Source organism: Prunus persica, chromosome G6 (assembly GCF_000346465.2).
Source record: "Prunus persica cultivar Lovell chromosome G6, Prunus_persica_NCBIv2, whole genome shotgun sequence".
In the NCBI taxonomy this organism is placed as follows: Eukaryota; Viridiplantae; Streptophyta; class Magnoliopsida; order Rosales; family Rosaceae; genus Prunus; species Prunus persica.
This window is the reverse complement of record NC_034014.1, coordinates 8,134,862-8,148,258: the sequence shown is the minus strand read 5'-3', so window position 1 is coordinate 8,148,258 and position 13,397 is coordinate 8,134,862. Positions and strand designations below refer to the sequence as shown.

Here is a 13,397-nt window from a genome sequence, read left to right as displayed (position 1 = left end):
TAAATGAAAAATATAAACTAATAGAGGATTATTTGATAAATTATTGCAAGTATATGATAATACGTATATTAATGTTGATTGACATCATAAGCTAAAATAAAAGATTAATTCATTGCATTGATGGACTTATTCTTCTTCTTTTATTTTCCATCAAAACTCATCATTATATCTACGTTGTTAAAGGATATTCTTGCCGCTGGTTTTGATGGTTCTCGTTTATCACATATTTACATTGATGCAAACATGAGTTACCCCATTGCACATTGCAATAAAAGTGTGTTGTTTGCCAAATATTCGGGTCGAAACTCCAACTAGTTTCTTGATCGTCTGCCAGAATTTGCAAGCCAAGATAATTGTCTGCAGATTTGCAGGGAATGTTCATGCTTTGGCCGCCCCCTAGCTTGTTGGTAATACGGACAGTCACTCTTGGCCATGGCCACGGCCACCCGCAAGCTTGTTGGCAAAGCAAAAATAAAACAAATATTACAAAATTGTTTATAGTTTTCATGAATACTGTATACTCAATATGAAATACAATGGTAGTGAATGAAGTCTCTGCAAGGCCGCAGTTTATATATGAAGCTTTCGAGTATGCTCATGTTATTTATTGAACTCTTCGTTTGTTCGTTATTTTTGTTGATGTGTTTGGAGTTGGTCAAAGAAAAAAAAGCTAATAAACTCTAGTTTGAATGATCAAAGAAGTCCCTCAGAAAATATAATTAGGAATAATATAATTAGCATGGGACAAATTTATCCTAATTTATATTTGGTGATTGTACCTTGTTGTGCATGTTGTTTGGAGTTGGAGGGAGAAAGTGGGGACCTTAAGATATATATTGATGCAGCGAGATATAATGGAATAGGGAGATCGAACGATAACCCTACAAGTAACACTCCGGAATCCACCAACAAACTGAAATCCACCAGAGAAATTGAGTAAACCTCAAATATATTGACTGAAAATAAGATGAATTAATTGACAAATACAATGCCATTAGTTGGCTTAAATAGAAAACACAGAAACCCTAAAACCATAAGAAACTCTAGGTTCTAGAATATTCCTAAATTTAGCTAACAAGAAAATAATAAAAATCATATCTAAAATCACATTAGGAAAATAATATCATAATAGATTAACTTATTCTTAAAAATATTAAATAAAACATTAAATTAAATACAAATCTTGATAGAAAATTCCAACTATACACCTTCCTTCTTTCCCTAGTGCCATAATTGATATTTAATTGGAATTTTCCTATCTTACACGAATTCCTTTCAACTTTGAGCCATTTTATTTTAATTAATTTTTCACACTATAATTTACCCATATTTCCTCTTACATCATATATATATATATAGAGAGAGAGCTTTTATTGAGGGATTCCTCAAATTAGCTTATTTGAGGGATACCATTGTAGGGCCCACTCTATATTGTATTTCACTAATCCAAACATCTCTTTTGTAGATACTCATTCAAAGATCATCTCTACAAAAAATCACTTGAATTCGATATCATTTGACCACTCAATTGAATTATTGAAATTTTAATACTTTCTTAAAGCACTGTGTTCATTGATTTTGTAAGACACAATTGGATATCAAAATAGATGGTTTCGATCGTTGAAAAAAATTCGTAGGGGATCCCTCAATAGAAGGGGACTGATATACAGAGAGCTTCCATTGAGGATCCCTCAAATAAGCTAATTTGAGGGATACCATTGTATGACCCATTCTGTATTGTATTTCACTAATCTAAACCATCTCTTTTGTAGATACTCATTTAAAGATCATCTCTACAAAAAAAATCACTTGAATCCGATATCATATGACTACTCAATTGAATTATTGAAAATTTAATACTTTTTTGAAGCACTGTGTTCATTGATTTTGTAGGACACAGTTGGATATCAAAACAGTTTCCGATTTGTCTAATTTTTTTCAAGGATAATCTATGAATATAGACTTAATAGATAGTTTCAATCGTTGAAAAAAATTTATAGAGAACCTTAAAAGATGTCTCTCAAATAAAATTATTTAAGAAATCTCTCAACAGAAAGAAAGTATATATATATAAGCGCCAATTAATATATAGTTTTGTGAATGGAGTACTTTACTTGTCTCTGGGATTTGGGGACTTGAAACTCACTCCACTTTTTTAACAGTAGAGATGTCACTTGGGGAGAGAGTGAGAAGCTTGTGACTTGTGAGCCACTCATGGTCATGAGAGCCAAGTGTTTTGCAACCAAGCACGTCCTCATAAAATAATCAAAAGCTAACAAACCACGCTAGATCCGCTTTTTTTGGTATTTTTTTTTTCTTGGTTGTCAGTAAACTGACTGTCTTTGCAATTTGAAAATTGTTATTAAAGATAATGCAAACAAAGTAGTCTTCATGATATTTTGGTAGGTAGTACACCATGCCTGGACACTGACAGACTAAGCAAACCACATACACAACTACTTTTAATTTTCTTCAAAATTAAAATAAGAATTCACCCTTTAATTAATATGTAGACTAAAAATGTACTAATATACATATCAAACTGTTTGGCGAGAGAATAATTTGTCTATTTTTGTGCACGTTTTTTATGACATAACAATTCATGCTTTTAATGTTTAAATTAACAGTGCATATTTCTTATGACATGACAATTCACGCTCTTAATATTTAGATTGACAATATACCATGTACATGTTTAAATTTAACTAACTGTTAGGCAACATAACATATTTTTATCATGAACTTTTTCTTATAATATGACCAAACTTAACTAATTCGGTCACACTGGCACTGCTATCACAAATTCAGCCCCACTAATAACGATTCTCAGGCACAGAAAAATTTATGTGGCTAGTTGAGCGAGGCAGGATAATGTAAGAGAGCAATGAAGCCATTCATTTGGTGTTTGGTGATGTGGAATTGGATGGTTGTTGTGTTGGTGGTGGAGGAAACCAAAGCATTTTCACCTTATCAAAAGAATGAATGATTGAGTAGGATAGTGGCAAGACTGCACCTGATAATGCGAATATAGAATTTATTCAAAGTCTGTGCATAATGTTTTGGATTTTGAATTATGACCTATTTATGCAGGTTACACACTAAATAGAAGATTTGTGGACATGGAATTTACAAAATAAGGAAGGTTGACCCTTTATGCTTTGGTAAACAATATTAAAACATACTGCTTGTAGCTAATTTACACGTCAATGTTTCCAAATTCATTTTCACTACTTAAGCTCCTAATCTTCAAGTTCGGGTATTGAAAAAGAAAGAAATCTTTGAATACTCTGCGTTTTATTTTATATTCCTAAAGCATAAGGATACAAAATTTACGAAGTATATTAGAATGTTATAGAAATATCTATTAATATAGTGATATTTAATTTACAAGTTAATAACCCATAAGTTGATAAACTTTTTTTTCCTATTCTATTTTACTGTTAAAATAAAAATAAATATTTAATTACATTTTTATTATATTTCATATATTTAAATATATTTAGTTATGTTTAATATTATATAAAACAAGCGCCACCGGCATCACCCACTCACACCCCCCATCTCGCCACCAACTTACCATTAGAATCCCCACCCCACCACCAACATCAGATACGATTATATCACCACCCCCGCTGTTAACCACATCTCATTATAGATTCATGCCCTCTAAAAAGATATTAAATTTTGTGTTTAAATTTCATTATAGGTTTACCAAACATGTTTGTGGTAAAATAGGAACATTAATTTCCATTCTTGCAACCACTTACTCAAAGAGCTACCCTACCATCAGAATTCGTGGTAAAACTATTATGCAGGAATTTCATGATCTTTCCTTACCCGAAAAGCAAAAACCTCTACCATCTTCGCATGCATTATTTTACAAAAAGAACAAGGATCAAATAGGGTTACGTATTGCATGAAACTAGTAACAAATTGTTCTCATTACACCAACCTCAAGAAACATGACTCAGAGTAGCATTACACTCTTGACTATTTACCACCCAAAAGCCTAACAAAGGGACACACAGAAAAAGCTTAACGCTGCCTGCCAATTCAAGCAATCTCAAGAATCAGATCTCTCTCTCTCTCTCTCTCTCTCTCTCTCTCTCTCTCTCTCTCTCTCTCTCTCTCTGGTTGAGATAATTAGTGGGCACTAGTAATAGTGATGACTTTAATTAGTACTGAAAGTCATGTGTTTGATGGAAGTTAGAACTAATGCACATAGAAGAAGATAATATATAAGATAATTAAAAAGGAAAAATAATAGTAATTAAGGCTTTCCCTCTAACCACAACCACAAGGACTTTGTGCCAAACTTCTTTCATACCTTCAAATTAGGCTCTTACATACTCAAACTCTTTTTAGTACTAATCGTATTTTGGTACCTGTCTCATGACTTGGTCACTTTTAGCCCAACACGTTAGATGGCCGGTGGGAAAGGAGCCTTAATAATGAGATGGATCTTATACTTATATAAATTGTGTTGATGTTATTTGCTTGAAATACCTTCAAAGAAACTAAAAATGAATTTCAATTTAATGCTAGGACCGGCAGTGCCTATTCATGAGATGTTTGCTAGATCTGATGCATGCAGGTGTACTAGTTTGTTGGCTGCTCTTACCAGAATGATGGCATGAAATGCACCGCTTACCAGCCACGTGTTGACTAAAAAGCATTGGCTAAGCCTACTAAGCCAAGTTTATAGGACCCCAACAAATGTAAAAGAAATCGTGATTCAAAGTTGACTAATCACTATCAACTAACTACAAGTAGTTTTGGAGTTGAGAGAGATTATTAGGGTGTCAGGTGTCCCCTCACAAAGCAAAGGAAAGAGACTTTCATGCAATGAGAATAACACTCTATTTTCGGCGAATAGTGTAATGACATGGGGGATAACTTTTACATGAGTCATTACATTATTGGCCAAGGACAGCAAAACAGTGTTATTCCCGTTACAAGAAAGTTTTTTCTGCCCATAAAAAGGTTCATAATTTACTCATGATTAATTTATCTATGAAGAATCAAAATTAAAAAGATCCTAACATTGTGAGGGCTTGCAACTGTAGTGATTAAGAGCATTTACCATTATTCGAGGTTTTGAATTTAAATTCTCCAATCATGCTAATGTGATAAAAGAGAAATTGCTAACATAATTATGGATTCAAATTCTCCCCACTAGATCAATGGTCCATGATATTAAGGCACAGCTCCGAGAGACATTAATTATCAATGTGGACTCCATTGAATCTTTGACAAATTAAACTTGTTTTACCTAAATGATTTTCAGGTTAAAAGGTTCTTGAATGGGCGATGGATTCACTTTGTACAATTTTACCATTTGCTAGTGGATTGGATTAGAGCAGCTGAACAGATTGTTATTGTTAGAATGTTCAAACAAGTTGAAAGAAGATAAAGCAAGTTGCTTGAGCAGCCGAGGTTCAAGCTCGGAAGTTTGCTATGCCACTTGGGGTCTGCAAAAGAAAATAGAAAATAAGAAAAATTGTGAGCCACCTTTGGTCCTACGCCCTTAAACAAACCTAGAAAAAAACAGAAAACAAAACTGTGCCTCGTGCCCTTTCATGGCTCTTCCCTTGTCCAAAATAGAGAAGAAAAAAAAAAAAAAAAAAAAAAACCCTGAGCCTTCCTCACCGTCCACCTTTCCCTTGTACCAAAATAGAAAAAACAAAGCTGTCTCCTACTCGTGCATCACATATCGGTTAGGTTTTCACTCCAGTAAAAAGACTAGAATCGTGCTCACTCTTATGCGATGGTAGAACATTAGGTTTTGATTTATGTGTGGCATCCTTGTGCATGTACCATGTTTATCTTCCATGTATCGTTCCGGTTTTGTCGGATGTAGGCATAGCAACTCAAGTCAATAACAAGTTTTCACTATCACAATGCACTCAGGCCAATAGACACTATAGAATCATGCTCATTCTTATGGGATAAAGGACATCATTAATCCAATCTTACTGCTTTCAAAAGTCAAAAGCAAGTTCTCCACTCTCATAATGCAACCATAGCAACTCAAGTTTATTGAGATCAAAATATTCCACAAATGTTATAATGACCTTGTCCATAATATTACATTACACCCTCAACAGATTAGCTCTATATGAGAAACTTTAGTACCACAGCAGCCAAATCTTCATACCAAACTGATTTGAAAAGGATGTTGTCGTTACACTGGTGTCAAACCAACCACACCTGCAAGCCAAGAAAAATGACGAAAATTGATAATTTAATGAAATCATGGAAACAAGCCAAGAAGTTCCATATATGCTGCAGTGTTGCAGGAGAACATGTTCAAGAAAAAACTCAACAATACGATGTGATTATGTGATTATGGATTATGTGATTATGTGATTATGCGGTTCAAAAAATGAAAGTTCAACTAATATCGGCACTTGAAGCACCATGTATCTGTACAACTAAAGTAAACTTTCCTTTTTGATGCTTCTAAACGCATAGCATATCCAGCAAAGATCAGAAATTATATTCCCAATTATCACTCAGTGAACTCCTATAAAACAAATTATCACCTAATTAACCATCCTCATCCTAACTAGGATGCGTGAAAGCATTTTTCAAAGGGAAATGGCATTCACGGGACTACCTATTAGCTAAGGAGGAGCGGAAAATCATATACTAGTTCTGTTCTTCCTAATGTTGAACACAGCTGCTATGTGCCTAATGCAGATATCTCTGTTATACGTCTACCTATAATGTTGTGACTAAAGCCTACTATATAGAGCAGCAAGCGACGGAACAAATAATGAAGGGTAGACTACCATTACCATAACCAGAATGAAACGCACAAAATACTCACTCTCACCTTTGTTCACTCACTAATTCACTAGAACTACAGTTTAATAGGAAAGAGTGAAAACCAGAGAGGGGTGCTCCAAATGGTTCTCAAAGCCTTCTTAATGAGGCTAATGATGAGAAAAATGAATCCTAGGATAATGGCAATTGATGAACCATTACCGAAACCCATTAAACATGTTTGACGGCCTCATGAATGTACCCTTTAGAACCTAGCCATTAATCACCATAGTATCTCAGATGACCCTATACCCAAACGGTTTGACCAAACCCATCTCACTTGTGCCCAACAAAAGAAGTGGCAGTTTTTTAGGTGACCTTGTGAGTTGGCTTAAGTCCTTCAATTATTTTAAATTGCAACAGGCATCAAGATGTTGGGGCAAATAACAATTTCCACCCATAGATTGGGACATGAAAGATTTCATCAGCATATGTAAGAACTGGAACTCATCATTTCTATGATTTTAATTAAATTAGTTGGCTGTGAATTATTACGACGATTACAGAGTTTTGGATATATTCAACTGAAACTACAGCCCATATACCTTTTTCTAATTTTTATCTGAGGCCAGTTCATCTTCACATTAGAACCCAAAATAGTCGATTCTCATTATCAATATTTACAAGCTAAAGCAAAACAATGATTTTTTATATTTATTATGTAGAGGTTTCTCAAGACCCCAATTAAACATGGAAATGGTTAGTGGATCGTCCTGGAAGGGTTTCTAATGCTATAGTAAGTATATGCAGACATAAAGACATGCATAAATATAACATTCTCCCCCAAATTCACCCAAAAGAATGTTGACAAAAGGTATGATGTTTCCCAAGTTTCTATGCATAACAAACTTGCAATTTCATATTTTACAGTACCTTAACACAGGTAAGGCATATGGGCATTTTTTTAACTCATTTTTCACATATAATAAAAATTTACAGTAATCAAATTATTTTTATTTCGCTATATCAAGCACCTACTTGGTTCAACAAATAAATAAATAAAATTAATGATTGAGGTGGAATAAACTTGAAGCAAATAATCAAAATCAGGTTATGAATCATTTGTTATGCACAATGGTCCATGTCTAATGAAATAATTACCTTATTTCCCGAAAAAAATTATTCATCATCATCAACTTATCATATTCTTCCAATTCGCAATTACATAAAGGAGCAATAAACAACATATAATCTTCTTCCAAACAGGAAAACAGAAAAGGGACTGAAGAAAAGAGAAATAAATGTGAATCAGAATTTTCTTGCTTACCACATGCCAATCTTCCACCTGCATTGCCAGTGCTTAGACTAAGCTCGTGTCCACCTACAAATGCAACCCAAATGTGATTGAGGAAAGAAATAAGAAGAATTTGAAAGAAGCATCAAACTCACATAGGGGGTCGGTCTTATGCTAAAAACTTGCTTCTCCTCCATCCCCGAGAAAAGAACAAGGGAAGGGAGGAGACAACTTTTTCTGTTTAAATTTCTTGTCTTTACCTACCAACTGGTTAGTTCAACCATATAAACCATTGCATGTAAAGTTTGCCCTACTCAGCCTTTAAATGTACTAACAAGTTTCTTCCACAAGCTAGATTACAGACATACTTACCCTTTCCAAGGTCATCCACAAGCTCATGAACGACAAGTGCTCTTCCAATTACAGCATTAGGACCAGTTAATGGAATCTACAAATTTAAGCCAAAATCAAAAACTGAGTAATCATATACTACTTGGGTAGGAACACAGTACAAAGTGTGAACATAAAAATTGTCAGACACCACAACCAAACCTGTATGAAAATAAAGATAAGCATGCCCTGAGCTTACAAACATTCTTATAGAAGAACATTACCCAAGTTTAATGATTACCTGATTATCCACGATTGTTGCCTCTGCCACCCCTGCATCCCCACAATATATCTCTTAGTACATTAACTGGTGTGGAAGATTGAAACAAATTTGTAAATGAATTTAAAAAATGAATTACCATCGGCATTAGCAACTATGTTTCCCAGGTCACCCGCATGACGGATTTCATCCTCAGGAGCACCATGTGTCAAATTTTTAGGATTGAAATGTGGTCCTAAAATTTAGAATTAATTGCAAAGTTATAAGGAAAAGACAAATTCATTACAATGGCTTAAAAAAAGAATCACAAATATAACTACGTCAACTGAAATATTATAACTTTAACAGTTTAAGCTTGAAACGAAAGCAATCCATACCTGTGGATATGCATCCATTTGTTGTGTCACCGTACTCATGCTACACAAGAAAGAAAAACACTTAGGTATTGCAAGTTTACTAATCCACAGATGACAGAAGCTAATGCAGAAACACTCACTAAGTGGAACCCATGAGGCCCAGGAGTAAGTCCTGTAATACGAACATTCACAGTTGTAGGCCCTAGGAACAGTACAACACGATCAGTGATGAGCAGTCATTGCACCATCAAATGCCATTGAAATTATGAGTTCAGACTATCTTCACACCTACGCTTTTGAGCATGGAATTCCGACCGCTCACTCACAATTAAAGGAAGCATTGAAACAGCAATAAACTAAATCAAATATAAACTCAACTTTGAAAAAGTTGACTACCCCCATTTTCATAATTGTCAACAAAGAGAAGTCAAATTTAGAAACAAGAAAATCTATACATTGGACTAATGATTTAAGATAAAGAACCTATTCACTACCCAATAATGCAGAACTAAAATTCAGTTCTAATCCGCTAAAGCTTCCACCAACACATCATTTTTTCCACATTTTCATTCCCTCAGACATAGAGAATGTAAGAATGGAAACAAGTTAAGGATAAAATAAAACAATCGGAAACACCATAAAAAACCCAAGTGAGAGAAGAAAAGAAGAAGAAGCAGATTTCGATTAGAATATCAAAGATATAAGGGGAATGAAGGGTAGGCATAAGAAGAGACCATCGTCTTCTTGGCTTAAGGTGACGACCCCTTCGACACTGGAATTGCCCTTGAGGACAGCGACGGCTTTCTTGGTGGCAGCAACCACAGTGAGAGGCTTATGGGCTGCGGCGAGAGACATGGATTGGAATTGGGATTTGAGTGGGAGCTTAACAGAGAGGCCATGGAAGGAGGAGTGAGGAAGTGGGTGAGAGTTAGGGCTTTGAATTTGGGAGAAGAGAGTGGGAGATGAGTAGGTTGAGAGCATCAAAGTGTGGGCTGCCATGGCTGCCAAGGCTGCTTGCATTGCTTGTTTGGGTTGGTTTGTGGAGGTGGATGATAGTGAGATGAAATTGAAGATGATGTTTTGAGAGTGAGCTTTTTTGTGGTCAACGAGGATTTGCCACTCAGGTGCTTTGGTGCGGTCCAATTCTGAGGCCGGGTTGGGGTTATCTGGGCCTTTGGTTCTTAGTTTGTCACTTTTAGGCCATCTCCAAGGCAGAACCCTTAGAAAAAGCCGAGAAAACCCTTGGATATGTAGGTAATTTGGTAATTGATTATTTTTGGCTGAAACGTCTTATTATTGAATAGGTTCTCCCAAATTAAAAGAAATTATATAAATGCTAAAAAATAAGGGATTTGACAATTAAGATGGATGAAATAGTCTATAAATATTTTATAATACTAGGACAATTATTAACCTGCATTCAAATTTGAGTTTTTCATATAAGTTAATAAATTTTTAAGTTTATGTCTAATATAAGAATTAATAAGGGCCTATCTCACAACATCTCATTTTATGTTGTATGAGCCAAAAGATATCTCGAAGCAAAACTTTATAGGTCGAATATTTTTAAAATTAATCAATCAAAATAAGAATTCGATCAACATTAGTCGAACTCCAACTTTAACTTTGTCAAATGTATCTAGTTAGGGTCAGTTTAGCGTTGCTGTGTTATGAAAATAATCGATGTCAGATTTGCTGTGAGAGAAATTAGTTGTGAAATAAAGCAGTTTGGCGTTTGGAAACTTTTTGTTGTGTTCTTATTGATGAATTATGGGTTTGTGCCTTGATTTCAATTGAATATCTACTATTTCGCTAAAAAATCCAAATTAAGCATTATAAAACCAGCTTAATTAGAAGCTCATTAGCTAGATTTTTACTTTTGGTGATAACTGATTGTGGTCAAATATTTGGTCAAACAACCACGAAGGAAGCCATTGCCTTTTACCCTTTTTTGGTCAATCCATTGCCTTTGACCTAATGTATCTTAATAGGCCCAGCTATCCGACGGATGGGTGCTGTTCTTATGATACCTTGACTTTAATTTTTGGCGTTTTTGCATGCTCATTGCGTAGAGTTGCCTTTTTTTTAAAATTATTTGTTTAAATTTATGCTCTTGTAATAAAACTAGAATAATAAGAGGATGAGAAGTACCACTGTAATATTGGGAGTGGAATTATATTTCTCTTTGTGGTATTTACACTGACAGAATTTCTCCTCAGATAAACTCCAATCTTTCTCTTCTCTCTGACTCTCACTTTATTTTCTTCTTTCTTCCCTCTTTTCTCTTCTTTCTTCCCTCTATTCTCTTCTTCATAGATCATGATCTCTCTTTGCATAAGAGAGAAGCCTTTTATAGGGAAAGGGTGGATCACACCCGTGAGTCTACAATACAATCATGCACCAAAGTCTACAAACAAATAGTAAGTGGGCTCCACTACTTTATACTTTACAACACTCCCCCTTGGAGACCACATGTCCCTAGATTGGTTGCCTCATTAAAACCTTGCTTGGAAAAACCCAGTGGGAAAAAACCTAAGCGAAGGAAAAAGAGTACAACTTTATTTGGGACATAAGGGTAATGCACTCATGTTGCCTCGTTAAAACCTTGCTAGGACAAACCCAGTGGGAAAAAATCCTAGTCGAAGGAAAAAGAGTACAACGTGCATATGTCCTGTGTTAGAGGACTCTTGAATGCTCCCCCTGATTTTGCATGCTCCAACTTGATTGCTTGCAGAGTTGTCGTAATCCGATGTCATGCACTAACTTTTGGAATGTACATTTCGGCAATGATTTAGTGAAGAGATCTGCCAGGTTATCGCTTGAGCGGATTTGTCTGACTTTGATTTCTTGACTCTTCTGGAGCTCATGTGTATAGAAAAACTTTGGTGATATGTGCTTGGTCCTGTCACCCTTGATATATCCTCCTGTGATCTGAGCAATACAAGCTGCATTGTCCTCATTCAGAATTGTTGGAGTGTCTGTTGCTGAGGGTAGGGCACATGTGCTTCGGATGTGATGGATTACCGACCTTAACCAAACGCATTCACGACTGGCTTCATGGAGGGCAAGTATTTCTGAGTGATTGGAAGATGTGGCCACTAATGTTTGTTTCGTTGAGCGCCATGAGATTGCAGTTCCTCCACATGTAAATACATACCCAGTTTGTGATCGTCCTTGATGTGGATCAGAGAGATATCCTGCATCAGCATAACCAATAATACTCCGGGCGTTGGTCGATTCACTGGAATAGAATAACCCCATGTCTGTTGTCCCACGAAGGTATCGTAGAACATGTTTGATGCCGGTCCAGTGTCGCCTTGTTGGAGCAGAACTGTACCTTGCTAACAGATTTACTGAGAATGATATGTCTGGTCTGGTACATTGTGCTAGGTACAATAAAGCACCTATTGCACTAAGATATGGTACTTCTGGACCAAGGACCATTTCATCATCCCCTTTTGGACGATATGGGTCTTTCTTAGTGTCAAGCGACCGAACAACCATTGGAGTGCTAAGTGGATGGGCTTTATCCATGCCAAACCGTTTCAATACTTTTTCAGTATAAGTTGATTGATGCACCAAAATTCCATTAGCACTGTGCTCAATCTGCAAGCCAAGACAATATTTTGTCTTTCCAAGGTCTTTCATCTCAAACTCACGTTTGAGATAATCAGCAGTCTTTTGAAGCTCTTCAGAAGTTCCAATTAGATTCATGTCGTCGACATATACTGCCACTATCGCAAATCCAGACTCTGATTTCTTAATAAACACACATGGGCAAATAGGATCATTTGTGTATCCTTCCTTCAGTAAATACTTACTGAGACGATTGTACCACATTCGTCCAGATTGTTTTAGCCCATATAATGATCTTCTCAATTTAACTGAGAACATGCCCCGTGGTTTATTTCTGGCTGCTTCAGGCAATCTGAATCCTTCTGGAACTTTCATGTATATATCTGTATCCAATTCTCCATACAAATATGCGGTAATGACATCCATGAGTCTCATTTTAAGTTTTTCTGAAACCGCCAAACTTATTAAGTAACGGAATGTAATTGTGTCCATTACTGGAGAATACGTTTCCACATAATCAATTCCAGGCCTTTGTGAAAAACCTTGCGCAACGAGTCGCGCTTTATACCTTGAGATCTCATTTTTCTCATTGCGCTTTCTTGTAAATACCCACTTGTAACCTACAGGGTTCACATTGGGTGGAGTTGGAACAATATGTCCAAAAACACTCCTTTTTTTTAAAGAATTTAATTCTGCCTGGATTGCATCTTTCCACTAGAGGCAAATCTCATTCATTAATAGAGCACGGCTCAATATCATCATCTTTTATGATCTCAGCAGCCACTGAGAATGC

General features: G+C 35.7%; 1 protein-coding gene across 1 annotated transcript; it reads right to left on the bottom strand.

Annotated features, from left to right (window-relative positions):
- On the bottom strand, nucleotides 5,916-10,201 carry LOC18775015 (superoxide dismutase [Cu-Zn], chloroplastic). Its single transcript, XM_020566967.1, has 8 exons — nucleotides 9,763-10,201; nucleotides 9,169-9,230; nucleotides 9,050-9,089; nucleotides 8,812-8,907; nucleotides 8,694-8,725; nucleotides 8,435-8,510; nucleotides 8,096-8,149; nucleotides 5,916-6,210 (listed from the first exon to the last, which is right to left on the bottom strand). Exons 1-8 carry the CDS (start codon nucleotides 10,046-10,048, stop codon nucleotides 6,185-6,187), a joined length of 672 nt encoding a protein of 223 aa, XP_020422556.1. The 5' UTR covers nucleotides 10,049-10,201; the 3' UTR covers nucleotides 5,916-6,184.